At 40.0% G+C, this 27523-nt stretch overlaps 1 protein-coding gene across 2 annotated transcripts in view; it reads right to left on the bottom strand.

Annotated features, from left to right (window-relative positions):
- BTBD7 (BTB domain containing 7) overlaps nucleotides 1-27523 on the bottom strand; it is a 77921-nt gene that overhangs the window by 25682 nt on the left and 24716 nt on the right. For both annotated transcript variants that reach the window (XM_046008547.1, XM_046008549.1), the window contains exons 2-3: nucleotides 23667-23854; nucleotides 21875-22954 (exon numbers count right to left, since the gene is read on the bottom strand). In XM_046008547.1, the coding sequence (XP_045864503.1) occupies nucleotides 21875-22954; nucleotides 23667-23748 (1162 nt within the window). In that variant the 5' untranslated portion in view covers nucleotides 23749-23854. The remainder of the gene's footprint in view (nucleotides 1-21874; nucleotides 22955-23666; nucleotides 23855-27523) is intronic.

Here is a 27523-nt window from a genome sequence, read left to right on the forward strand (position 1 = left end):
ACCACGAATGATTTAAGATAGAGAGATAAAGAAGCACAACAAACTGACATTTGCTAATACACGCAATTGTTCCTGCTGCGTGTTGAACAGGAACACTTTCTGTTTTTATTATTAACATTTCCCCCTCTTCATGCTCCTTTGATAACTATAAAATACGCTTCAAATCAACAGATTTTCTGGCAACATGGTCAGTATCTGTCTTTATTGCCATTCTCATACTTGCACCACCGGCAGCAGTGGGAAACCTTTTCACTGGCTCATGTCCGTCAGAAAACATACAAGCAACTTTTAGATTCAAAGTTTCATATTGAGCCTGTGGTGGGAAAATGAAGAACACCGGCAAGGGGAAAGAAGCAAAGGGAATAGTGGAGGGCGACCACAGCTTGCTATGCAGCATAGATGGTATAATCAGTTTAGAGGAAGGCTGGCCTTCGAGGAGGCGCATGGCTCTTCAGTGGCATCAGTTAGAAACAGAAATAAGACTTCAAGTGCTCATAGGCTTCGGAAAAAAGTTGCTTCAACTCTTTCCAACTAACCTGTATGGAACTGATTCCAGTTCCCAAGGAAAGGAATCATGAAATGAGAGGGAGGTGAGGGCAGCCAAAAGTGCATACAGGCTTTGAATTCGGGTAGTTACATCACCACCTCTTGACTCTCCCCTGTAGAGCTCTGTGCCAGATCAAAGCACACCCGTGATTCTCATTTCCTCATACAGAGGACGAAATGATCCCATCAGAGTTCTGAGGATTATGTTAAATAACATCAGGGAGCCAGTGTCCATCAACACTTACTCTTTTTCTAGGCTAGAAATCTTAAATCAGCTGTGCTGACTCCTTTGACATTTATATAGAACTAGATGGTGCGTCCTACTGATTCTTCCTTCAAGACGCTCTTTGATTAGCCTGTTTTCCATTCCCAGGAATGTGATCTCTGTCCAAATCCTTCGTGCCTCACACATCAAATACGGAGGAGCTTCCTGCTGACTCCCGCCCTCCTCCTTCTAATCCATACTGAGCACACCGCCGAAAGGTTTTCCACCATCATCCCTGCATCTTCTCGGTTTTAAACACGCAACTGGAATTCCAGAGCCAAGACAGAAAAGGAGAGTCCGACAAGTAAGGATTAGAAGACAAGTCAATCTGTGCCGCAGTGTTTTTAACTGCCAGTCCATGGACACTGCAACTTGTGAGAGCCGGTGGCATCAACACTCCCCTCCTCTCCGCCTCCAGAGGACCAGTCCAAAGATTCTATAGAGCATCTCAGAGGGTCCTGGCAGGGCTGGAACCCTGGCACCTCCAGTGGCGACCAGCCCAAGACCACTCTTCTGCTTTTTCTCCTCCCCTATCTCACGCTCCCAGGGATTGCACTCCTGTTCAGGGGATTACTTGCCAAATAAGCCACCCGCAAGCAAGCTTTAGTTTTAGGTTGCCCCAGCACAGGTTGTGGGGGAATGGCAAGAGACACCATACAATGAGAGGAAGAGAAGTGGACCTAGGAAACAAGATTCTCCAGTGAGATTCTGGAACTAGCTCACTCACTGAAGAAATGGCAAAAAGGACCCTGGTTCCTAATGATAAGCGGGTGGTGGTGAGCCCGCTGCATGCATGCAGCAGTTTGACAAAACTATGGTTTTGCTCTACGGGAAATGCTAGTTTAGTGGTAGAGGTGGCCTTTGGATAGAATGAGCCCCTGAAACTGTCTGGCTTTAGCTGACTGCTTTCAAAGTCATGAAAAAAACGAAACCACCATTCAGGTCAGCCACCCCTCAATCTAGGCATTCTGTCAAAGTCGGAAGACTTTTAGGTGGTCTTTAAAAAATCCTTATTTCCCACAGCTGCAGAACAGGCTGCCAAAACTCAGGATCCAGATTTAATTTGAAAGATATCAGACCTCAAAGACGTGAATGCAAAGCCTCAACAAATCTTCAATGATCCAATCTGGGTCTGAACAGAAATAGGTGGGGACAGAAATCTGGAATGGGGATATCTGGGTGGATGAGCGAGGAAAATGGCAAACCCCAAGATTGTCTAAACTTTCTGGGTTGGGGGGGGGGACACAGCTCTAACTCCTGGTAGAGGATAGCAGCCACCTCCTGCCAGGAGATCTTGCAGGCACCTGCAAAGACAATGCTTGTCCTCTCCAAGATCTGCCTCTGCCTCTGCTCACTAGCTCCAAACCAATAATCAGGAGCTGATCACTCGTGAGCACAGTCTGAACAAGGGAATACGATTTCTGTTCTTGGGGGGAAAGAACGTACACACCCAAGAACTGCAAGACCTGGAGATGCGTTTGTGGGAACGCATCTTGAGTGTGCTGGACTGGGACACTAAGTCTGCAGGATATAATACAAGAAGAGCAGGAAGGTGTTTGTCTGGAATTCAAGGGATTCACCAGGGCATCTTTTGTTGCTTCTCTGCCAGTGATAACAAAGACTGGGCAACTGTAGGAATCATGGGTAAAGCAACTAAGAGCTCAGACACCTCTGGGATGAAGGTCTGGGTCCCCTCAACCTGGCAGGCCAGCCCGACCTGCTGAAATATGGGCAAAGGAAAATGACAATTCAGGTTAGGGGACAGAAGAGGGAGATTGTGCTAATTTGTATGGTTCCAGCTTGCTTAAGCCTAGAACCGTCTCCCACGATCTCCATTCCTATATGGTTCTAAGCAAAGTTGGTCAAAGTTGTGCGAGAACAGGAGGCAGAAGCAGCAGCATCACTCTGAGCCACCATAACTAGATACGGGGACAAGCAGACACAGAGGTTAGCTGGTCCTTGGTCTCCCCTGCTTCGAGTCCAGTTCTCCTTCCCAACTGGACCCAGGTCACCATCAGATGCTTGGCTGAAGAGCCACAGGCCAGAGCGCCCCTCTCCGCATGCCCCTGTACCCTGTGCAGCGCCCCCATCAGTGGCTCAATGTGCCTGGCCTCTCAGGCTGACTGGCTGGTAGTTCCTGAGTTCTACTTCTCTCCCCGCCACACCGTTCCCCGCAGTGGTGTGAGGCTCAATCCCTAGAAGAATTCCCTTATACCCTAAGTCAAAGGTGCTCTGCTGCCCAAACTGAACTCTGAATGACAGTTTTGATGAGAATATCAATTACAGCCTCCAGCCAGTTGCAACCACTGTGGCTAACTGCACCATCCCTCCCGGACTGAGACTTTTGTAGAGGCGTGGCCGGTTATCACCTTGAAGGCTCTGTGATGAATTGGATCTAAATTATTGTTTTCTCCTTGTTAAATTAAATCACATCAAATTGTTGATATTAAACTATTTTGACCTATGAAAATAACCTCATAAGATTATACAATGTATTACTTTTCTACTGCTATGCAACAAATTACCACAAAAGGTTAAAACAAATCATCTCCTATTTTCTGTGGACCAGGACACTGGGCACAGGTGACGTTCACCCTCCATCAGGGTTTCCTAAGGCTGCAATCAGGTGTCAGCTGGAGTTGCCTTCTCATCTGAAGAGCTGGGAAGTTCTGGGGAAGAATTTGCTTCCAAGCTCATTCAGGTTGTTGGCAGAAATCCTTTCCTTGTGGCCCTGTAAGGACCCAGCTTCCTGTGGCTATTGGTGGGGGGTTCCCACGAAGCTCCTAGAGGCTGCCTGAGGTTCCTGTCATGGTCTGCTCAACAGGCCTTTTCACAACAGAGCGGCTACTTCTTCAAAGCTGGTGAGGGAAAATGTCTCTTGTTCAAGTCTACTATCAAGATGCAGTCTTCTCTAATGTAATGTAATCACAGGAAGGATAGCCCACCTCTGCCATATTGTACTGGTTAGAGACAAGACATAGGCTGTGCTCAATGCTTAAGCAGGTGTAAGTATCAGAAGATGGGGATCATTGGGGGTCACCTTAGGGTCTCCTCGTCACAGTAGGTTTATGACCTTTTGACACACTGCACAATCCAGATCATTTTAGTCTGTCCTGAGTGCTCCTTTCTTTGATCTACTTCAGCTGTCTTTTCTCAGAAGATGTTTAATTTTACAACTTCTCTGAAGAGAGGTAAGAAAAACTGCAATCAATATTTTAGGTAAAGGTGAATTATAATTTGGCCAAAAAAGAAAAAAAAAAGGGGGGGGGAAGGCTATTGACAAGGGAGCCAAGAATACTCAATGGGAAAAAGACTGTTTCTTCAATAAATGGCACTGGGAAAACTGGATATCCACATGCAAAGGAATAAAACTGGACCCCTATCTTATACCACTCGCTAAAACTAACTCAAGATGGATGAAGGACTTAAATGTAAGACCTGAAACCATGACCTCCTAGAGGAAAGCATAGGAGTAAAATTCTTTGACATGGGTCTTGGTAATGATTTTTTTTTTTTCCAAGATTTTATTTATTTGACAGAGAGAACTCACAAGCAGGCAGAGAGGCAAGCAGAGAGAGAGGAAGGGAAGCAGGCTCCCCGCTGAGCAGAGAACCCGATGCAGGACTCGATCCCAGGACCCTGAGATCGTGACCTGAGCCAAAGGCAGAGGCTTAACCCACTGAGCCACCCAGGCGCCCGGTAATGATTTTCTGTATATGACACGTAAAGCACAAATGATGAAAACGAGTAAGTGGGACCATATCAAACCGACGAAAACGAGTAAGTGGGACTATATCAAACTAAAAAACTTCTGCACAGTAAAAGAAACAATCAACAAAATTAAAAGACAACTTACAGAATGAGAGAAAAATATTTGCAAACTATGTATCTGATAGGGGGTTAATATCCAAAATATATAAGAAACTCCTACAACTCAAGAGTAAACAATTGATTAAAAAGCAGGCGGAGAGGGGCCCCTGGGTGGCTCAGTTGGTTAAGCATCTGCTTTTGGTTCAGGTCATGATCCCAGGGTCCTGGGGCTGAGCTCAGCATTGGGCTCCTTGCTCAGCGGGAAGCCTGCTTCTCCCTCTCCCTCTGCCTGCCATTCCCCCTGCTTGTGCATGCTCTTTCTGTGTCAAATAAATAAATAAAATCTTTAAAAACAAAACAAAAAATGGGCAGAGGACTTAAATAGACACTTCCCTAAAGAAGACATACAAATGGCCAGAAGTACATGAAAAGGTACCCAACACTACCCATCATCAGAGAAATGCAAATCAAAACCACAGTATACCACCTGACACTTGTCAGAACGGCTGTTACCAAAAATCGAGAATTAAATAACAGCAAGGATGTGAAGACCCTTGTGCCCTGTTGGTGGGAATGTAAGTTGCTACAGCCACTACAGAGAACAGCATGAAGGTTCCTCAAAAAACTAAAAACAGAACTACCATAGATTCAGCAATCCCACTTCTAGGGATGTGTCTGAGGCTGATGAAAGCACTGTCTGGAAGAGATGCCTGCCCTTCCATGTTCACTGCACCATTACTTACAGTAGCCAAGATGGGGAAACAAACGAATAAAGAGAATGTGGTATATATATATTATATATATATATATATAATAGAGAGTTATTCGGGTATAAAAAAGAAGGAAATCTTGCCATCTGGAATAACATGGATGAATCCTGAGGGCATCATGCTAAGTGAAATAAGTCGGAGAAAGACAAATACTGTATGACCTCACGGACATGTGGACTCTAAAAATGTCAAACTCACAGAAAGAGAGAATAGAACGGTGGTTTCTAGGGGCTGAGGGGTGGAGAAATAGGGAGTGGTTGGTCAAAGGGTACAAACTTTCAGTTATAAGGTGTCTAAGGTTCAGAGTCCTAATGTGCAGCACGGTGACAAGTTAATATTGTGCTGTCTACTTGAAAACTGCTTTGAGAGTACAGCTAAGTGTTCTGACCACCACCACAAAATGTTAACTATGTGAGGTAAAGGGATGCACAAATCAACCGTATTGTGGGAAACATCTCACGGTACACACGTATCAAATCATTACATGGTGCATCTTAAACTGAACACAATGCTGTAAGTCAATTATGTCTCAGTAACACTGTGTGGGGCAGATAGAGAAAGCTAGATTAAAATCTATTTTCACTGCAAAAAAAGGAGGAAAAGTAAGTTGAGTTTTTCTGGGTTCTGTTTCTCATATCCTTTTGGCTAATGTTCAGAATTTGGTTATTTCTGCTGGGTAGATATTAAAAATATCCTCCATACATAATACAGAGTCTTAAAGTGCAACATGTTTATCTACACGGAAGGATATCTTTCCAGTTTCTGTCCCTTTTAATAGGGGGACCCTTACAAGTTCCTTGCAATAACTAAATGCCAGAGGGTATTAATAATATCATAGATCTATTCCAAATATATGTTTATGTTTCCTTTCAATATATTTTAAAAGTCACGTACTTAGACTATCTCTGGATTGTCTATCTGGATGGATTTACAAGAAGCTGGTAACACTGGATGCCTCTGTGAAGGGGAACTGAGTGGGGGGGCCAGAAAGTTGGGAGAGCAGGAGACTCCTCGCTGAGTACTCTTTGTACCTTTTGAATTCTGTTCCTCCTGAATATATTAGCTACTCAAAAAAAATCGAATAAAAAACAAACAAAAACCATCACGCTATGGAAGTTGCCAGCAGTTCCTTCCCTCGGTGCCAATATAAAATCAATCACTGACCACAGAATCCAGGCAAATATTAGAAAGGAAATGAGAAGGTTCTCTGCTTTCAGAACATTACTCCCCTCTGATGGGAAGGAGGCAATCACTGAGATTCATGCTGCTTGTGTGTGAAAATGTACCCTGCCTGCTTGTATCCTTTATTCTAACAACTTTTGCCAAGCTATGTGAAAAGAAAGGACAGAGAGGAAGACAAGAAAGCAGTTACTGTAGTAACTTGGTACTAAAGGAGGTGGCTAAAGCACATAATTATAAAAGACTGAAGACTTCTCTATGACATTAAAGGAAAAAGACAAGACTAAGCACTCTGAAGATATCTTTATTTGAATATATTCAAATATATTTGAATATATTTATAGTGCTTTACTGTTTACTTCATAAATTAATGTTTGATACAGCATTTTTAATATTTAGGCTTTAGTATTTTTTGGTGTAAGTGAAAACAGCATGATGAAAGGGAAAAGCATTCACACGGATGTCAGTCTCTAAACACAGACACTCTATATAAGCCTCTGCTATACTAGCAGGCAGGGTATCAAATTCTGGAGAACTTCAAAATTGAACACGTATTCTTATGCGTGGGCATCTGACTAGAAGAGAGATGCAAGATATACTATTAGAGAGTCAGACTGACCAGAGACCCAACCCCAATTCCCTTCAATTGTGTGATGTGTGAAATTTTGTCCATTTCCTCATCTGAAAATGTTCCCTAATCTTCAAAATCTACCTCTTTCTGCATACACCATTATACTGGTGTATTCTAATTGAGAAGCAAGCACACAGTCTGTGGGGAGTGGGAGAGGATAGCAGGAAAGCAGAGGCTCAAGGGAGCAGAGCAAGTCAAAGGTTATAAAGAGAACAGAAATGCTGACAACCCAAATGTACTATGTACTTTCTACTCACATGTCACTTACTAAAATGTTAAATGAAAAAAATTCTAGAGGTGCCTGGGTGGCTGGTTAAGCATCCAACTCTTGATTTTGACCCAGGTCATGATCCCAGGGTCTTGAGATCAAGCCCCATGTCTGGCTCTGCCCTGAGTGCAGAGTCTACTTGTCCCTCTCCCCTCCACTGCTTGCACATTCTCTTTCTCTAAAATAAATAAAATCTGAAACAATATAAAATCACAATTCTAGTAGTCTCAGTATGTGAAAAATTCAGAGGTTCACATACCTTTAGCAAAAACCCAAAAATACCCATTTACATCTATACTTTGTTTACTATCCTTAAGCCATTTTCCCACTGTGACTCATCAGTAAGTTAGTATCCTTAATTCTGTTATAATATGAAAAATCCCAAGGTTTGGGGGTAGAGCAGCCATGTTATGATTCTCAGAACTTTTGATATTTACTGGTTATCTCTTAAATATGTATCGTGTCTCCCTTCAAAACAATGTACCTCACAGATAATTTTTTCCCATCCCTCTTCCCCTGTAATGGGAAAGCACAGCCTTGCAGTTGGGAAGACCAGGGTTCAAATTCCAGCCTTATCATCCCAGGTAACAGTATTTTCAAGCGTCAGTTTACCCATGAAATGGAGAGAATACTTACCATAGATGATATGAGTTAGGAGCTTAGCAATAGTGCCTGGCAAAAAGCAGGTGCTCAAAAATTCGACTAAATGTAAGAAACTTCAAAGAGCAGTTTTTGAGCAGTTTTTGATGAGTAATTTATAGATTGTATTTGCTTAAAGGATGTATGTATTTAAAAAAAAAGCCCCACTATTTCTGGAACATTTCTCATGGTGTCTATAGGCAGTGCTCGGGATAAAGCCCAATGTCTCCACACATAAAAAGGACATAAATTTGTGTACTGCACAGCCCTGGGGGTCCCTGGAGCCTCATTTCTCACCACACCCCTCTTATCTCTGCAACCTCTGCCCTAATCCCAAGTACCTGTTTCTTATTTATCTCTGGGTTTGTCTACCTGTGTTCTTTCTGCCTAAGCTGTATCTCCAATCTTTACTTAAGTCCCATTCATTCCCCAGGTCTCCGGCTTCTCTGGGACGCTCCTGATACTGTCTTCCTTCCCTAATTCCCTATAGTGAGGTCTGGGGCTCCTCCTCTCCCTGTCTGCTCCCCTACCATCCAGTCCTTTGTTCTACTAGGACACTTAACACCGTAACTGCCTACTGGTACTTAGAACTAGATGCTTTCACTTATTACTTCAATCTCAGGGTCTGGCATATAGTAAGTGCTAAATGAATACAGTATAGGAGTCCTAGTGCTAATTCTATACCAAGGCCTATCTGAATTGACGGGTTGTTTTCTTCCTTCCCCTCCATAATGCCCCATTTTCACCTTTATTTGCAGAGAACTCAGGCAGCTGCCATTCTCTCAGGTTTATAGAGCTATTATGATGATAAGATTTACAACACTGTATCCATCCACTTTTATTTAACTTACTATTACTATCTACAAATTTGACATCAATATGTAGTTTGAAGTGGGGCTCATACCAATGAAGACTTTAGATACTTAATATCTTTACTGCTTATACTTATAGACAAAAAAAATCAATCTGGAAGTTAAGATGATGTATTAGAATAACAAAAAGACTATTTAGTCACAGTTCAGCTTAGAAACTTTTCTGAACCTCTTATAATTACATACAAGCTGAGAGAGCAATAGGTTTAGAGAACCAATGTGATGCCTGCGCAGCTTCTCAAAGTATTTTGGTGAATGGTCTCAAAACTCAGCACTGCTTTTTTTTTTTTTTTTTAAGATTTTATTTATTTATTTGACAGATAGATATCACAAGTAGGCAGAGGCAGGCAGAGAGAGAGAGAGAGGAAGAAGCAGGCTCCCTGCTGAGCAGAGAGCCCAATGCAGGACCCTGGGATCATGACCTAAGCCGAAGGCAGAGGCTTTAACCCACTGAGCCACCCAGGCACCCCTGTAATTCAGTTATAAAAACATTTGTTAAGGCCCTCCCAAATGCAAGCCAGGCATAGTGCTTGGTGCCCACACTTCTGTGAAGGGAAAGGAACAAGTTCATTTGAAGAATCCAGGAAGAATTTATATGGTGAGTATGTGGGAGAGACAGGACTGGAGCACAGATCTGACCCCAGACTTTGTATTTATTTATAAAATACCATTAAATTTGGGTACCATTATTTATCTATGAACCTGAGCAAATCTCCAAGCTCTACAGGACTGTTGTGAAGATGTACTGAGAAGACCTATGTGGTGTGCCCATCATGAAGCTAGGCACATGGTGACATTCAAATATGGTTCCTTCTTATTCTCTTCTCCCTGGTATTGCATCTTGTATCGCAACGGGGTTCAAAAAATGCTAACTGGAAATCAAGTCTCTCTCTACTTCAGAATACATTGCATTTGGCAACATCACTGCAGATGCTTTCGCTATCCTTACGGGGGTTAGAGCTCCGTATACTCTTTAAATAATAAAAGCTCAGCTCTTTCTTGTCCCTGTTGCTCAAAGTTCTTTTTTTCTTTCTTTTTTTTTTTTTTGAAGATTTTATTTATTTATTTGACAGACAGATATCACAAGTAGGCAGAGAGGCAGGCGGGGGTGGGGGTGGGGGAGCAGGTCCCCCGCTGAGCAGAGAGCCTGATGTGGGGCTCGAACCCAGCACCCTGAGATTATGACCTGAGCTGAAGGCAGAGGCTTAACCCACTGAGCCACCCAGGCACCCCAAAGTTCTGTGTTCATATCCATAATGATCTGACTATAGTATTTCATCTTTTGTCTGATTATATTAATGTCTGCAAAGTTCTAATTAAATCTCTCAGATCATGACAATAATAAACACATAATTTGTGTTGGGGAAGAAAAACAAAACAAACCAAAACAAGCAAGTCTTCCTGTTTCTTCATTTCTCTCAACTGTAGCATTCTTGGGATTTTAGTATGAGAGAAAAGATTTTGCTTATTGTTGAGAAAGGCTTCTAATTGTCCTCAGATTAAACTTTATGGCTTCAAAAGATTAACAGCTTGACTGGCTTCCAAGAATAGGTTAAATTCAACTGATATCCTATTACATATCAATGGGTAACAAAGGAAGGAGTTGATGAGACTTTATTTGAAATTTAACTTAACACGGAGTTTAATGGTATGGAATTATACACCATTTAGACCATCTCTAAACTTATTTTAAAAAATAATGCTTCATATTTATCCCCTAGATTGAGATTGAGCATCTTAATTTTATTTGCAACTTCTATGGTTAAGTCTTTATTACACACACCCCCTTTTAAAAAGAAAAAGTTGGGCACCTGGGTGGCTCAGTGGGTTAAAGCCTCTGCCTTCAGCTCAGGTCATGATCTCAGGGTCCTAGGATCGAGCCCCGCATCAGGCTCTCTGCTTTTCAGGAAGCCTGCTTCCTCCTCTCTCTCTGCCTGCCTCTCTGCCTACTTGTGATCTTTGTCTGTCAAATAAATAAATAAAAAAATCTTAAAAAAAAAAAAAGAAAGAAAAAGTTACTCAGTTTCCATAGACATTAAAGATAACTCAAAATATGTAACTCACTGAATTCTACCTCTGGACTAATAATTCAGAATGTAAGGGCCTATTTAGCCAGAGCAGCTCCATCCGGTTAAACAGTGATTTTGTTGTTTATGCAGTAAAACTTAAACTGACCCTGCCCCCGCCCCCTTCAGGGAATTTACTTAAAAACAAGTCCCAGAAAACCAGTCCCAGGTAACAAAGCCCAAATACAAGGGTGGGTCAGGCCAGGTGGAGACATCCAATCAGTGGGGGCACATACTGTCTCCCTAGCTACCAAGGAGTATGGGCCCTGCCTTTTGGGCACCAATTCTGACCAAGGTGATAGGCTAGTTCAAATATCTACTATAGGGTAAATTGTAATTAAATGGATTCAACTGGTCACTTATATGTGACCTAGCATGACTGTGCAGCTTTCTGTGTGTGTTACAATCTCATCTGCCACCTGTGCGTGGCCAGGCCCAACCACATGACCTTTGCCCTGAAAAGCTATTCTGTAAAGCAGAAAGAGGTAGCCTCTTTGCAAGAGATGGCCCTGGCTGGTCAGTCTGATTCTCGATGCTTGGTGCGAAATAAAGCTTTGCTTGACCTTCGCTTTGTATCAGTCTTGTTCCTTTGACCATGGACCCAAAAAGTATATGTTAATTAAACTGAATTTAAATAAAAAATTTTAAAAATGTAACTGAGAGTCTACTAAGAGCAAAGTACTGTGCTGGGTTCTTTGGGTGATTAAGATGATGAAGATAAGACCTCGTCTTGAGGGAATATATAATACACTAGATGATGAGGAAATGAGAGAGGTACACAGGTAATTTCAGATTAAGTTGGATGTAAGAACCTAAAAGAAAAGTAAAAGTGTTTTAGAAATTTGCAGGAAGAGGGGCGCCTGGGTGGCTCAGTGGGTTAAGCCTCTGCCTTCAGCTCAGGTCATGATCTCCAGGTCCTGGGATCGAGTTCCGCATGGGGCTCTCTGCTCAGCGGGGAGGCTGCTTCCTCTTCTCTCTTTGCCTGCCTCACTGCCTACTTGTGATCTTTCTCTGTCAAATAAATATAAAATTTAAAAAAAAGAAAAAAGAAATTTGCAGGAAGTAGAGAATACTTTCAATTTAGAATGCCTAAGACAAAACAAAGGAAAAATAGCATGTGAATTTGGTCTTAGTATGGTAGAACTTGGGACATTTAGTGATCAGAGGCAAAGATCTTTTAAGACCACAGAAAAATGTGAGCAGAGGCTCAGAGGTGGAGGGTTTGTAGCATATATGAAAAAAGGTTTAAGTTCTAAAATAAAAATGCAATAAAATACTATAATTTAGAATTCTACTCATAAATTTTGAGTAAAGAATTTTTTTTTTAAAGATTTTATTTATTTGACAGACAGAGATTACAGGTAGGCAGAAAGGCAGACAGAGAGAGAGAGAGGGGGAAGCAGGCTCCCCACTGAGCAGAGAGCCTGACGTGGGACTCGATCCCAGGACCCTGAGATCATGACCTGAGCCAAAGGCAGAGGCTTTAACCCACTGAGCCACCCAGGAGCCCTTGAGTAAAGAATTTCTTAAGCGCTAAGTGTCATTATGATTAGAGATGTTTAATTTGAGAGTCGTTTGAACCGCCATTCCTGAACTGAGATTAATTCTTCATCTATGTTGTAATAGTTAACTGAAATCTAAATTTTCTACTCTGGTCTGTGGATAATGGTCTTTAACTTAGCTCCATTATTCTCTAGGAAGTATATTCAGACTAAACTGCTAAGAGGAAACAATCGCAGACAGAAGCATAATAAACTGCCAGTTCAACTGAACGGAGACAGAAGAAGAATGTCAACACAAGACAATGGAGAGGATGGGAAGAGGGAGGAAGGGCTTAGTGAGTCGGGACAGTTAGTCTCTACTACTTTGTATTTGTTTCAAGTCACACACTCTAGAAATCCGACCAAGTTGCAAAGGAAAAAAATTAGGTCATTGCTTTCAGTTGTTTCTCTGTTAGATTTTTAATTCAATAAAATATAATCACATGCATTATGACTAAAAATGCAGGTAATGCATTACAGAGTCCAGTTTGGAACTAATGTTTTAATTTTCATATTCCATAGAGTAAAAAAATACATTTTTGATCAAGATGAAAGAATAAAATCTGCGGTTTAAAGTGTTCTACTGTAAAATGTCCTGAACTGGAAAATACACATAGATATTGGTGCTAATTCTGAGCTATTTTGTTCTGAGGTCAACAGTATTTATAACAAGGAAATGTAAATTCTTTATGGTAGGCCCACAGTTGTTAAAATTCATGAGAAAACCTACAGTTCTCCTAAAGAGTAAATTTTTACTCAAAAAATTAGAACTCAAATATATATTCTCACCATGGTACTCACATTTTCAGAGGTGTTTACACAGTGCAGTGTATGCTAAAATGATCATGAAAGTCAATGACCAAACCCCTGATCCTTCTTTGGAGGTTCTTCTAATTTAGCCATCTATTTTTGAATTTTACACACTGGTCTTTTTACTATAGGTACTGTTACCATCCAGGTTTCCAAGCTGTAACCACAGAAAACAACTCTAGCTGGCTTAACAGAAAAGGGATTTATGTGAAAGGATATATCGTTAGCCCACAGTGGCTGAGAAAGTTGAAGACCAGAGTCAGAAAACAAGAGCAGAGGAAGGCTGTAGAGTGAGGACTATATTAGGGAAAGAGCCTAGTGGGTACCACAGGCTGCTCTGGGCCCCTGGCCACCACACCTCCTGCTGTGTACAGATGGTGGATGCCATCAGTGGCCGTGGACAGCAGCGGCATCACTGCCACTGACTTCTCTCTCCTTTTCCATGCGGCGTTGCTGCTCGCACCCCGCTTATACAAAGAATTCTCTAAAGTCCTTGCTTTTCTGTGCCATCAGTTTCCAATTCAAAGAGCCCAGGCCATGTGTTTAAACATTAACCACTGAGAAGGCTGAGAAAACAAGTGTTTGACCTTTTAGGTTTTTACACTGGGGGGTGGGTTCTGCCCTCCAGCGAGACCTGTGAGGAATTTCAAAACCAGGAAGAAGGTCGTAATGCTGGCAGCCAAAAAGTCAACTGATAAAGGAACACTCACAGATTCAGGAAAGAATGGCCTACTCAATACCAAAAAATGGCCTCTATTCTCTGGTTAAGGGCTCTGAAGCAAAGTCTGTGGTCACCTACCCAGGTCCCTGCCCCTAAAGCTTTTAAATGTCTTTGCTGGGCCCACATTTTCCTGACTTACTCCTGCCCAAGTGGTTCAGCACTTCAGGCTCATCGCTGAGACTCCTCGCGGCTGATGCCTTGATAACTAGTCTGCTATTCCGTTTTTACAACTAGGCCACAATGGTCTCCCACCTTCGTCCCTCAAAAGTGGTTCTCATACTGCTCCCCACTCTTACCACGCACACATTTCAGGGCTTGGGATCAGAAGAGCTGGTATGAGTCACAACATTATCATTCACAATCTCAAGAGAAGGCTTGTTACTCATCTCTGAGCCCCACCATACTCACAGGTTGTCAGGGAGACCAAATGAGAGAAAGTAAAAGTCCTTTGTAACCTAAAATGATAAGCATGATTTTACTAGTTAACATTTTCCTTTTTTAAAGATTTATTTATTTGACAGAGATTGAGAGAGCACAAGCAAGGGGAGCAGTAGACAGAGGGAAAGGGAGAAGCAGACTCCCTGCCCAGCAGCAAGCCCAATGTGGTGCTAAATCCCAGGACCCTGGGATCATGACCTAAGCCAAAGGCAGCGGCTTAATCCACTGAGCCACCCAGGCGCCCCCCACTAGTTAACATTATTGATAGATATGAAAAAGACCCAGTTCTTTAGGATTAAGGTCCATTCTGTCTAAGTCTCTCTGGTTCTTCTGAGCATCATATCTTTAATGTACTAAAAATTTAATTTTGTAATCAAAGCAGCATATGCTGATGATCTAAAAAGTCTTGTGGCTCGTAGTAATAAAAAGCTTACTCTAGGAAGGAAAAAAATGAAACAAGATAGGATCAGGAGGGAGACAAACCATAAAAGACACTTAATCTCACAAAACAAACAGAGGGTTGCTGGGGGGAGGGGGGTATGGAGAGGGTAGTTGGGTTATGGACATTGGGAAGGTTATGTGCTATGGTGAGTGCTGTGAAATGTGTAAGCCTGACCACTCACAGACCTGTACCCCTGGGGCAAAGAGTACATTATTATATGTTAATAAAAATTATTAATTAAAAAAAAGTTTATTCTAAAGACAAAGCCCCTGCCCTATGTCTTTCCTCTTCCCAGTCCTGCTCCCAAGGCAATTCCTCTCAGTTCTTTAGTTGTTTCTTCTGGTATTTACCTCTCTGTATTATAATTTTTATTAAATCAATATTCAGTATTCATATTTAAATACGGCTTACTGTGAGCCAAGCCGCATACCAGAATTATATTTTCTTCCATATGTAATTTAAAATGTTTCTTGGAGCTATTTTTTTCTTCTTTTTTCACTCCCTTCATTTTCTATAAATCTGTTAATTTTTCATAAAAGCACCAAAAGACCCATGAAATCTCTTTCAATGTCCCTTGTCATTTAATGTTCCTGGAGCCTTTCGCCCTCCTGGTCCAGTCTAGATGTGAAGTCTGCTAGACCTACTACATGGATGGGACTTAGGATTTCCCTTTTTTATTTCCTGTGTTTGACGCCATTTCCTGGATCCCACACTTCTTCATTCTTGATTCACTTCATTTAGTGGAACATATCCTTAGTAACTCCCTCAGTAAGGGTGCAGGAGCGATCAGTTCTTTGAGGCAAGACTGAAAAAAAAATGGTTTTATCTAGCTTTACACTTGATTGACAGCTTGGCTAAATATAGAATTTTGTGTTGAAAATAATTTTCACCAGCTTTTTCAAAGGCACTGTGCCACTGAATTACTGCACTCGGCTGCTGCTATTGAAAAGCTCAATACAATTCAGAGTCCTGTTTCTTTGTATGGAATCGAATTTTTTCCTCTCTGCAACATTTTAGAATCTTTTCTTTTTCCCTAGAGTTCCCTACAGAAACGGATAAAACTTTTTTTTTTTTTAAGTATGTTCCATGCCCAAGGCTGGAACTCACAACCCCAAATCAAGACCAAGAGTCGGACGCTTAACCAACCAAGCCACCTAGGCACCCCAGGATAAGACTTTTTAATACAGAAATTCCTTTAGTACTTTAGCAGTATTTCTTCTATTACTCCTCAGATACTGGCTTCTCTTCCATTTTCTCTGGTATGTTTCTAAAACCACCACTTGTTAAACTGTTATACCTTCTGGACCAATACTATAAGTTTTCTTATTTGTCTCCACTGTTGTCCACCTCTCTGTTATTTGTTTTAAAGGTTTCTTCAATTTTACCTTTCAATCCTTCTATTAAATTATTTTTCATTTCTGCTACCTTATTTCCAAGAGTTCCTGTCTTTACTCTTATAGTACCCTGTTTATGTCTCATTGATTCAACAGAGCACTCTCTTACATAAGCGCATTTTGCTTCTATTATTTTTTTTTAAGATTTTATTCATTTATTTGACAGAGAGAGAGCACAAGTAGGCAGAGAGGCAGGCAGAGAGAGGAGGAAGCAGGCTCCCTGCTGAGCAGAGAGGCCGATGTGGGGGTTCGAACCCAGAACCCTGAGATCATGACCTGAGCCGAAGGCAGAGGTTTAACCCACTAAGCCACGCAGGCACCCAGGCATTTTGCTTCTGTTGAAGTTTTCCTCTGGTTTCCTCATGGTTTCTGCTAATACTTTGTTCTTTTTGTTCTGACCTCTGTCTCAATTTGGAAGCTTTCTTCAAATGTCCAGTGAACCTTAGACGGGTTTTCGTATTTATGAATGCAACACTGAACTGCTGTGTGGAAGCTCTGTTGCAAAAGCAGGACTGCTGACCATAGTCTTCTAGAAAAACTGGAAGACAAACTGGTTTTTTCACCATGTTAACTCCTGAGCATAACTTCATCATAGTCTCCATCAGTCTATATGCTCTTGGGCTGTTCACCATTTCTAGATTTTTTATCTTGTATCTGCCTGGCACGGACTAGAACAGGGGAATGGGAGTGATTTTTGTCATTTACTTTGTAGGCTTTGACATAAATTCAGATTTCAACCTTGTGCTTTACCCCACACCCCGACCCTCCCTTTTCATAGCTATTTCCACATCTGAAATCTTTCTAGTTTGATTTCTTTTGAAAATAAAGCTCAAGTTCCTTGTGTTTGGTTGGGTGGGGCAGGGGGTAGAGAAGGGAACTGAAGGGGCAGGTTAGGATCTGCCAAGTGGCACAAGTGATACTGATGCAAAGAATAGACAGATGGACCCCGGAAACAACGGAGAAAGTGCTGACCCAAATATACTTGAGAACTTAAAAAAAGGTAGCACAAATCAGAAGAGAATACGGATGTTTAATAGAGGGTACTCAGAAAACCAGCTCACTATATGGAGTAAAACAAAACCCCATTCCTTTCAGATACCATCTATAAAGGTGAATTCCATGGCGGGGTGGTGGGGAGGTTGATCCATTCAGTTTTCAGACTTAAAATCAAGTCTCCGTTTTCAGTGGCTGCACTTATCCCTTCTTCCCAAGAGTACTAAGTACCCACTGTGAACTGCTCTCTTATCTGGGGTTCCCCCCTTTACAGGCTCTATTACAGACCTCGCCTCCGTTAAGTCAGTGATCAGTCCTTATCTGCTTTTCAGCTTCCAAAAATTTCAGTATCCTTTCTCCACTGTTGTTTTCTTCTTGAGGGCTTATATTTGTTTTATTCCTTCATTATGCCATTAGGGCTTTGGAGGAGCCAGAAATAAACTTATGTTTAATCTGTTATACAGGAAATCAAGTGAAATTAAAGCTTATTCTAAAATGCCAGGCCAGTAAGTTGAGGTCCCATTACCTATTGACTCACCTCCCTAATAGTGACTGCCTACTTGTCTGAATAAAATGCATTCTCAGTGTAGGCCAGGGATGTGCGCTTTTATCCAGACCATTCTGGCTGTCTGCTTATACCGCCTCTTTCTATGATGCTCTTCAAACTGTTAAATCACCTCTCCATCTTAAAGGGCACATTTAGTCTCAAGGTCCCAGCCTCCCTTGACAGACTTTGTTTCTTTTTAAAACTGGCTTTAACTTTTGAAGTTAAATCTAATTAGGAATAAAAAGTAACAGTCATTAATTCTGAGAATAAGGTCCTACCATCAAGCTGCCGAACAGGCTAGTCTCACAGTGTTCCTTAAAGTTAAGCCCTCATCTGAATCATAGAACACAGATGATTTTGGTGACTATTTTCTTAATTCTCTCCAAAATGGTACATACTATTACCATGCTGGATGTAACAGAGAGCTGCTAATTCATTACACACAATAGATGCCTCACGGTATTACAGGCTCAATCTGCTTGTAGAATCCCAGCTGAGAAAAACCAATTGTATTATGACAAATAACCAGATATTTACGGATAGTCTGACAAGTGGCATGTATCATCTCACGAGTGATAAAATTACAAGAAAATTTTAAAATCAGTAATAACTGAGTAAAAATCTGCAAAATATGCTTAGTATTAGGTTTAATCAACAGTTACAAAATTATTTTTTTGAACATAAAAAGTTTTATATTTTTAAATATTTTATTTATTTTTTTAAAGATTTTATTTATTTGACAGAGAGAGAGAGAGAGAAAGAGAGAGAGCACAAGCAGGGGGAGCAGCAGAGGGAGAGGGAGAAGCAGAGGGAGAGGGAGAAGCAGGTTCCCTGCTAGGCAAGGAGCCTGATGCGGTACTTGATCCCAGGACCCTGGGATCATGACCTGAGCTGAAAGCAGAGGCTTAACCATCTGAGCCACCCAGGTGCCCCTAAAGATTTTATTTACTTGTCAGAGAGAGAGAGAGAGCACACAAGCAGAGCGGCGGGCAGAGGGAGAAGCAGGCTCCTTGCTGAGCAATGGACTCAATCCCCGGACCCTGGGATTATGACCTGGGTCGAAGGCAGACAATTAACCAACCGAGCCACCCAGTTGTCCCACCCCTCCTTTTTAAAAAAAAAAAATTTTATTCATTAAAAGTTAGTTTTAGAAAACAATGTGATAGTTAATGAAATATGTTCTGATGATTATCATTTAACGGCTAATATTTATGGAATGCTAACTATGTATCAGGTGCCAGTCAGAGCACCTAACATACATTATTTCCTTTAACCCTCATAATCCTACTTTACAGGGTTACTATTTTATTTTATAAATGAGAAAATAGAAGCTTAGAAAGGTGACTTGCTCTGAGGTCAAACACATTAAAACATGGTAGTGAAGGATTCAAATCCAGTTTGTCTGGTTCCAGAGCCTGAGCTCTTAAACTTCATGGTATATAATTCCTCTCTAAGCGACCAAATATTCTCCTTCCCACAGAAATGGGGTAAAAATTATGCTGAAGGCATGGTCTGTTATAAACACTAATATGAACAGTATCATAAGTATAGGGGAAAAATAAGGCCTACATGGAGTACAAAAATCAAAACACCAAATAAGCTAAACTCTGTATTTTAAATACTGAAAGGAAACAGAGAGCCATGTACACCCAGGTTTAAGGGAACATATATATATATATATATATATATATATATATATATATATATATTTATTTATTTATTTATTTTACAGTAGCCAAGACTAAGGCAATACAAGGAGTGTAATTTTATATCTTTAAATATATTAAAATACAATTTCTAGCTAAATGATAAAAAAAAATTTAAACTCACTTAACATAAAAACAACTCTAGACTAAGTATTACCTAAGAGCCAAGAGAACTGCCTCACAATTTTACTTTTCACTCAAAACTTAAAACAACAAATCCCCAAAGAACTGTATTAGGGGATGCTTTCCCATTTTTAAAAAACAGCAAAGTGGGGCGCCTGGGTGGCTTAGTTGGTTAAGTGTCTGTCTTCAGCCGGAGTCACGATCCTAGCGTCCCAGGACTGAGCCCCACATCCGGCTCCCTGATCAGTGGGGAGTCTCCTCCTCCCTCTGCAACTTGTGCTCTCTCTCAAGTAAATAAATAAAATCTTAAAAAAAAAAACAAAACAAAACGCAGCAGAGTATATATAATACACTTTGGTTTCTTATTATTTAAACATGTCAAAAAACAAAACCAATTTGAGAAACAGAGGTTGTTACACCTTTTGAGCAATGTCACAACCTTCAAATTTTTCTGTAGAGGCATTTTCTGACAAATTTGGTTTTATAGAATAGTGGTAGGACAAGCTGCTAAGTTATTATTATTATTTTTTAAGATTTTATTTATTTATTTGACAGAGAGAGAGATCACACGTAGGCAGAGACGTAGGCAGTGGCGGGGGAAGCAGGCTCCCCAGGGCTTGATCCCAGGACCCTGAGATCATGACCTGAGCCGAAGGCAGAGGCTCAACTCACTGAGCCACCCAGGAGCTCTGAAGCTGCTAGGTTATTTTTGATAACGTTATTTTCTTACAGTCTGACATCAAAATAGCCTATTATTATTATTATTTTTTAAGATTTTATTTATTCATTTGACAGACAGAAATCACAAGTAGGCAGAGAGGCAGGCAGAGAGAGAGAGGAGGAAGCAGGCTCCCTGCTGAGCAGAGGCTTAACCCATTGAGCCACTCAGGCGCCAACCTATTATTAATGTTATGATTCTTGTTTTAAACTGGTAAAAACATTTTAACAACATTTTATAATGGTAAAATAAGATTTTTAAGAGATACTTTATATAACAGAAATCTCAACTTTTTTTCACTCAGGTTTATCACTACCTTCTTCTGTATAATTCCTCTCATATAAGTCATTTCTTACTGTTATTTAGCTGGAGCTTTTATTTCTCAAAGTCCTATTAATTTGTTGACTAAGCCATACAACAGACATTTTTATTTTCAAGTTGGAAAAATGTGTGTAGTTTTCATTATTTCTTAGTTCATTAAATTCCTAACTTTTGCCCAGCCATTAACATTGTCTTCTGACTGGCAACTTCTAATGTTCTTTTAGCAAATACTCATTAGCTAAATTTATCAATAATTTCATGTCATATAGCTTTTTTTTTTTTTTAAACATATGGCTACCAAAAGCAAAGAATGCATTCTTCAAGACCACAAATTCCCTTTGTTCCATGTGGAAGGTCTCTTTCCACCTCTGAAATGTTAAGATTTTAATGTTTACCAATAGATATATAATTCTTTTAATGTTACCTTCACGTATTCATTTGCCTATAACCCAAAAAATGTGCTTTCCCGACCTAAAAGTTTTAGTTTAGATTAAATGAAGAAGGCTCACGAGTCTAGCACTGACCGTGCCTTACACACTGCAGGCTGTTGCTGGATGTAGGAGTTGAGTTTGAAAAGAAGATACAGAATATTTAAAAATTTAAATCAGAAACTCTAATTCTTTGATTCAAATAAACTTGTATCTAAATGTGACTATTTTCATTTTTGGAATGAATTTTCATTCTTTTTCCAAACATTCAAACATCAATAAGTTACTGAGTATAAAAATGTGACTCTAAGTTATCCCAGAGTCCTAGATCAAGAATAACCATGAAATCTGGGAAACGAGGCTAGTTAAAAGCTTGGGCACACACCTATCATCTTACATTAGGGAATTAAGAGTCTCACATCTTATCTATTGCTCTTAGTCACCAGTTTTGAATGCTTGGTTTTAGTACTAAATGAATACCCACATTAATACTGACCCTCAATTCTTTCTCAGATTCCTTAACTATAGAAAATAACCAACCCACGCACATCCCAAACAGTGAAATCATGGAACATATTGGCTGTGTTTTCACAGGAAGACAAATATGTAATTCTAGAAATCAAAATTAAAAACCAGAATTTCATACCTTGTGCAAGCATGTTAAATTCCAAGAACAGTGCTATGTGGTAAAGTTCCATGGCTTCTTCTGCCCTGGTCATGTTTGGCTTCCCTGCGACGAGAGCCTGAACCTCACTGAGACTCCCCACCGAGGGGCTACAGTGCAAAACGGAGAGGTCCACCACATCAGTATACATACAGTGTAATATCACTTTCGCATATTTTTTTGGTATAATGGACTCATCTAATATAATTCTTGTGGGAGTCCGCAAAGTTCGGTCTGTGATTTCTTCACCAGTCCGTATCCTTCTTTGTAATAAATTCCGAAAAAATGGGGACCGTGCTGAAATAATAGCCTTGTGAGCTTTGAGCTCTTCATCTAAACAGTTCTGATTTCCACCAAAAGCTTCAACCAGTTCAGAGTCTGAAGAAAAACTAAGGACGACATCATAATAACACATGTAATCAAAAAGTCCACGCATATCTACATCAAGGGAATTCGGTGTTCCAAATTCTTCACTAAGCTGAACGAGGATATCAACATTTTGAAACCTTGAGTCCTCCATTCCAAACTCTCCTGTATAAAGGTAGTGTAGCAAAGCAGAAAACATGGGCATGTCTATACCAGCTGTATTGATGTCCATAATGATCTCTGCCCCATACTCCGGTGAGGAAGAAAGCAGTGTTTTAAAAAACGGACACCTCGCCGCCAAAATGGCACGATGAACAGGAAAACAAGTTTCTTGAAATATTAAGTCTACGTCGGTACAATACTTGTACTCATAAAGATCGGCCATATCTTTCTGCAATGTCCGAGCTTCTGGTCTAGCCAAACTGGCTTGTAGAGAAAGCTCCTTTAAGGCTGAAGTTCCCTCATATTCCTCCACTAAAGCATTAACATCTCTAACATCCCACCCAGAGAGGAGTTCTCGCATCTGCTTGGCGTGATCAGCAGACCTATTAGATTTTCGACGCTTAATAAACTTCTTTTTGAGGGTGGCAAGGCCAGAGGTTCTCTTTTTTTTGTCTTGTGGTTTCTCATGGCCATGGTCAAGGCTATATAATTTTGATTCACAACCATAGCCTTGCTGAGAATAGGATGATGTCCCTAAGAAGGAAATCAAACAAATGAAAATTTGTTTCTTTGTTCCTAACATTCATTTTCAATGTTCACTTTAACACATACTTCATGCTAAAAATTTTTACCAACAGACATTCCTGAACCATTCAAATAAAACTGACTTCTGTTTCTATAAATGAAGTTATTAAAAAGTTCAAATAATTTACTTCTATGTTAAATAAGGAATAGAGACTAACAGCAGATTATTTTTTACTTGACAAAATGATTTTGGTTCTCTGGCTATCAAAAACCAGATATCACAGATTTTAATCAAGGATTTTTAGGAAATGAGAGTAAAGCAGATTTGCAAATTAAGACTACTGCTTGTATATAATTGTGATTTTCTTTTTCTTCCTAATTACACCAAGGCTGCTTTACACTGGGGAAAGTAAATGGGCCAGGATGTAAGAAGCTTGTATTTCACAATTTTTACACCAATGGAGATTGCCAGGTTTTTTGAGGGCAACTGGCAATTATAGCTAGGACACCAAAGAAAAGATCAATGGTGCTATAGGACCTTGGTCAGGATAAAAATCATACAAGACAGATTTACATTTGTCAGGAAAAAAAGCTGGATGTTGCAGAATTATTATCTATAACTTTTTCACAGTTAGATTCTCCTTTCATCCAGAAGGACCACTGAAAATACAATTCTATTTATATTAACAAAAAAAGAAATTAGAAAAACTGAAACAGTTACCTATAAAAGTCTGTTGGGCTTGAGAATTTCCCCCTACCCTCGGGGAACATGAATGAGGATAGTTAGATGCATTAGCACCCATTTTCTTCAGTCACTCAGGCATTCCACCTGCTGGTTCTTCAGAGTGTAATCCCAGAGGCCTTTACGAACTTTCAACCCTGGATCCAGCAGCCTCTTTTCATCCATTTCTTGATATGAAACAAAAATAATTTTATTCATTTTTTTCAAATGTATCTCAAATTGCACACTTAAAAAAAGCAAGCTAGTGAAAACTGCTTTTATTTGCAAATGATGTGCTGTTAAATTCACATGCAAAAAATTCAGAAAATGTAAACAAATAGTTAAACTTGAATTATGAATCAGTGGTAGTTGCAATTTTAAGCCATAAAATGTACCAATTATATACTTTCTAAGGCAGTGAAAAGTAACAAATCAGACTAATTTAAACATATAATTATGGAAAGAGTATTTCAAATCACAGGGTAAAGTATTTGAGACTAAAAAATTTTTCAATTTTTTTTCTTACTCCTTAGAAGCAACCATTAGTCATTATAATCCAACATTCTAAGCAATTTATAAACATTAAAGCGGTTGGTATTAGAGGCAGACCTCTTCATGAAGCCCTGAAATAAAAATACTGCTTTCTAGTACCTGATATTATGACTTAACATGGACAGAGCAGCACCCATAAGAGGTAATGTTAACAATTACAGAAAAAATTCCACACCATGGAACCCTAACTCTCAGAGCTGTCAGCAGAAGATATACACACAAGGAGAAGACGCTCTAAGATCAGACAACAGGGTTAATAGGAATACTGTTATCTGTATGGCATCTGGATATATAAAATTTATCTAAGAGGGATAATTGTTTAAGAGAAAACACAATTTACAATCTATTATTGGAATGGTTACAAAACCAACCAGGAGGTAATCTAGCCTCCTAATGAAGAATGAAGCATTTTAACAAATAATAAATACACACACACAAAATCACAAAAAATCTGCTAGAAAACAGAACTGTGTCAAGAGTCTCAGAATTTATTTTCATCTCTGTTACTGACAGAATAACCTTAGGAATTCAAGTTTAAGAAAATCACTGTTAGCATCTTTGCTTCCTTCAATCTTTTCCACCATATTTATGAGAATTTAAGCATAGAATGATCTACCTATAGTGTTCAAGACTTGGAAACCTCCTATAAACTGGATATTATGCCAAATCATTCACTCACACAAGCAAATTTCTTAGTTGAAATTCACCTACCTACCAAGGAGAACACAGCATGTTATTAGACTTTTTACTCTGAGTGCCTGCTACTGAAGTCAGAAAGCTATGGGTAGACAGGAATTTGACACTGCATTCTGTAAGAACTACCTAGCAAGAAAGCCAAAGAGTTTAATAACTGACTATTTTGTAAACATTAAATGGTCAAGAAAATTACTTCTTCCAGCAAAGTCAGTTTTTTTGAAGTTTGATGCTTAATGTGAGTAAATTCAAGTTTTCTATTCTTAAATATTAGACATGTAGAAAAGGCTGCCTTTTTGGGTAGTTAATTTTGAACACTGTCAATTAAAAAAAACTTTATCATTGAAGTATAGTTAACATTAAATGTTGTCAAGTCTTATAAAATGGAAAATTACATCTTCCTGTGTTAATTTCAGTTCAAACTTAAGAAACAGTTGGTCTGGGGCACCTGGGTGGCTCAGTTGGTTGAGTGGCTGCCTTCAGCTCATGTCATGATCTCATGGTCCTGGGATTGAGGCCCACATTAGGCTCCTTGCTCAGTGCGAAGTCTGCTTCTCCCTCTCCCACTCCCCTTGCTCATGTTCTCTTTCACTCGCTCTAATAGATTAATAAAATCTTAAAAAGAAAAAAAAAACAGTGGGTCTTATAAATCCTAGCTTTCAAACTAGGATTTGAAATAGCTTTTCAAAGATTTTTAATAGCTCCTTAAAAGCATTTAAGGTTCCAGTAGGTACTTCTAGTGGTTCTTTAGAAAAAAATAGGGTCAGGGCGCCTACTGGTGATTCAGTTGGTTAAGCATCTGCCTTTGGCTCAGGTCATGATTCCAGGGTGCTGGGATTGAGTCCCACACTGGGCTCCCTGCTCAGTGGAAAGTCTGCTTCTCTCTCTTCTGCTGCTGCTCTCCCTGCCTCTGTGTGTGCGCTCTCTTTCTCTCTCTCAATGGGTCAAATACATAAATAAAATCTTAAAAAGAAAAGAGAAAAAACCGGAGTCCTGGAAGCCAAATTTGTGGCCTCATTCATAGGTTAAATCCTTTTCTCACTGAAGATTTGTAGTTAAAACTCAAAAACAGCACAGAGAATTCTTTTTCAAATGTGAAATATGTTCAGAAAGCAGAATAAAAACATAATGCAAAATAAAAGCCTTTACCAAAATGAGAGAAAAAAGATTAAAAAGATGAGCTTTGAATCTGAAAGTAATGGATGGTAAAAAGTGCTGGTATAATGTCCCTCTTATGGTAGGTCTCTTCTTACTTCCTTCTTTACTCATTCTTGAAGTTACATATTGCTTCATTTGTTTTGTTTGTTATTATTTATTTTGAGAGAGAAAGAGAGAGAGAGAGTGTGTATATGTGTGTGTACAAGCAGGGCGAAGGAGAGAGAATTTCTAAGACTCCCCACTGAGTGTAGAGCCCTACTGGGGCTTAATCTCATGACCCTGAGATCATGACCTGAGCTGAAATCAAGAACAGAACACTTTACCGACTGAGCAAACCAGGTGCCCCTGTTTGCTTTTTAATTTTAAAGACTACAGAGCAAACTCACTAACATGGCTGAGTATAATGCTGAAACAAAAGAAGAATGGTGCCATGTTTCAAGATGAAGAAAAATCAGTGTCCCTAGTAGTGGACAGAGTTCCTACTCTAACTCTGCCACACTGTAATGAAGTATGCACATACACATGGAAGAATTTTTTTTCCTTTTTCAAAGATTTTATTTATTTATTTGACAGACAGAGATCACAAGTAGGCAGAGAGGCAGGCAGAGGGAAAGGGAGAAGCAGGCTCCCTGCTGAGCAGAGAGCCTGATGTGGGGCTTGATCCCAGGTCCCTGAGATCATGACCTGAGCTAAAGGCAGAGGCCTTTTTTTTCCCCCCAGCTGCAAGAGAAAGGCAGAGGCTTTAACCCACTGAGCCACCCAGGTGCCCCAAGAATTATTTTCATCTGAGAATTCTGCAAGATTTATAGGGACACAAAACACTGTTACCTAGGTCTGTCTGAAATTTAAACCATGTCAAAAATGACTTTTTTTCTTTTTCCTTTCTTCTTTTTTTAAAAAGCTCAATTTTATGGTGAGCATAATTAGATATTCTAAAGCAAACATACAAAGGTTACAAAACATCATCAGTCCCACTGGAGAACGAGACCACCTAGTGAGCACTAGGGCAGTCACAGGCTGATATAAAGATGCTTGGGCAAGTACCTCTGTAATTAGCACCATAGGGACAGCTGGGGTCTCACCCTGGAGAGGTGACTTTAAATAAAATTGGTTGCTGCTAGTCAATGGGAATCCTCTTCAAGATGAACTGATCTGGGCAACATTAGTATTTCCTACTGGAGCTCCAATACTAAAATAAACATAGGTCTTGGAAAGACTTAATGGGAGAGATTTTTCAGGATCAGATATAACCCTTAAGTCCACCTTGTGTCCCCAGTTTCAAATCCTGGGGGTAATCCTGACTGTGCAGTTATAGTACTAAAACCCTATTTCTCAAAATTCTCAAGGAATAATTTTATTTATTAAGTAACCAAAACCCTACGCTATATGGAACACAGTATTATGTTATTTAGTTATTAATCTAACCCACTGCCTTTAGATGCTGGAAATAAGAA

Source organism: Meles meles, chromosome 6, assembly GCF_922984935.1.
Source record: "Meles meles chromosome 6, mMelMel3.1 paternal haplotype, whole genome shotgun sequence".
NCBI classification, from domain to species: domain Eukaryota; kingdom Metazoa; phylum Chordata; class Mammalia; order Carnivora; family Mustelidae; genus Meles; species Meles meles.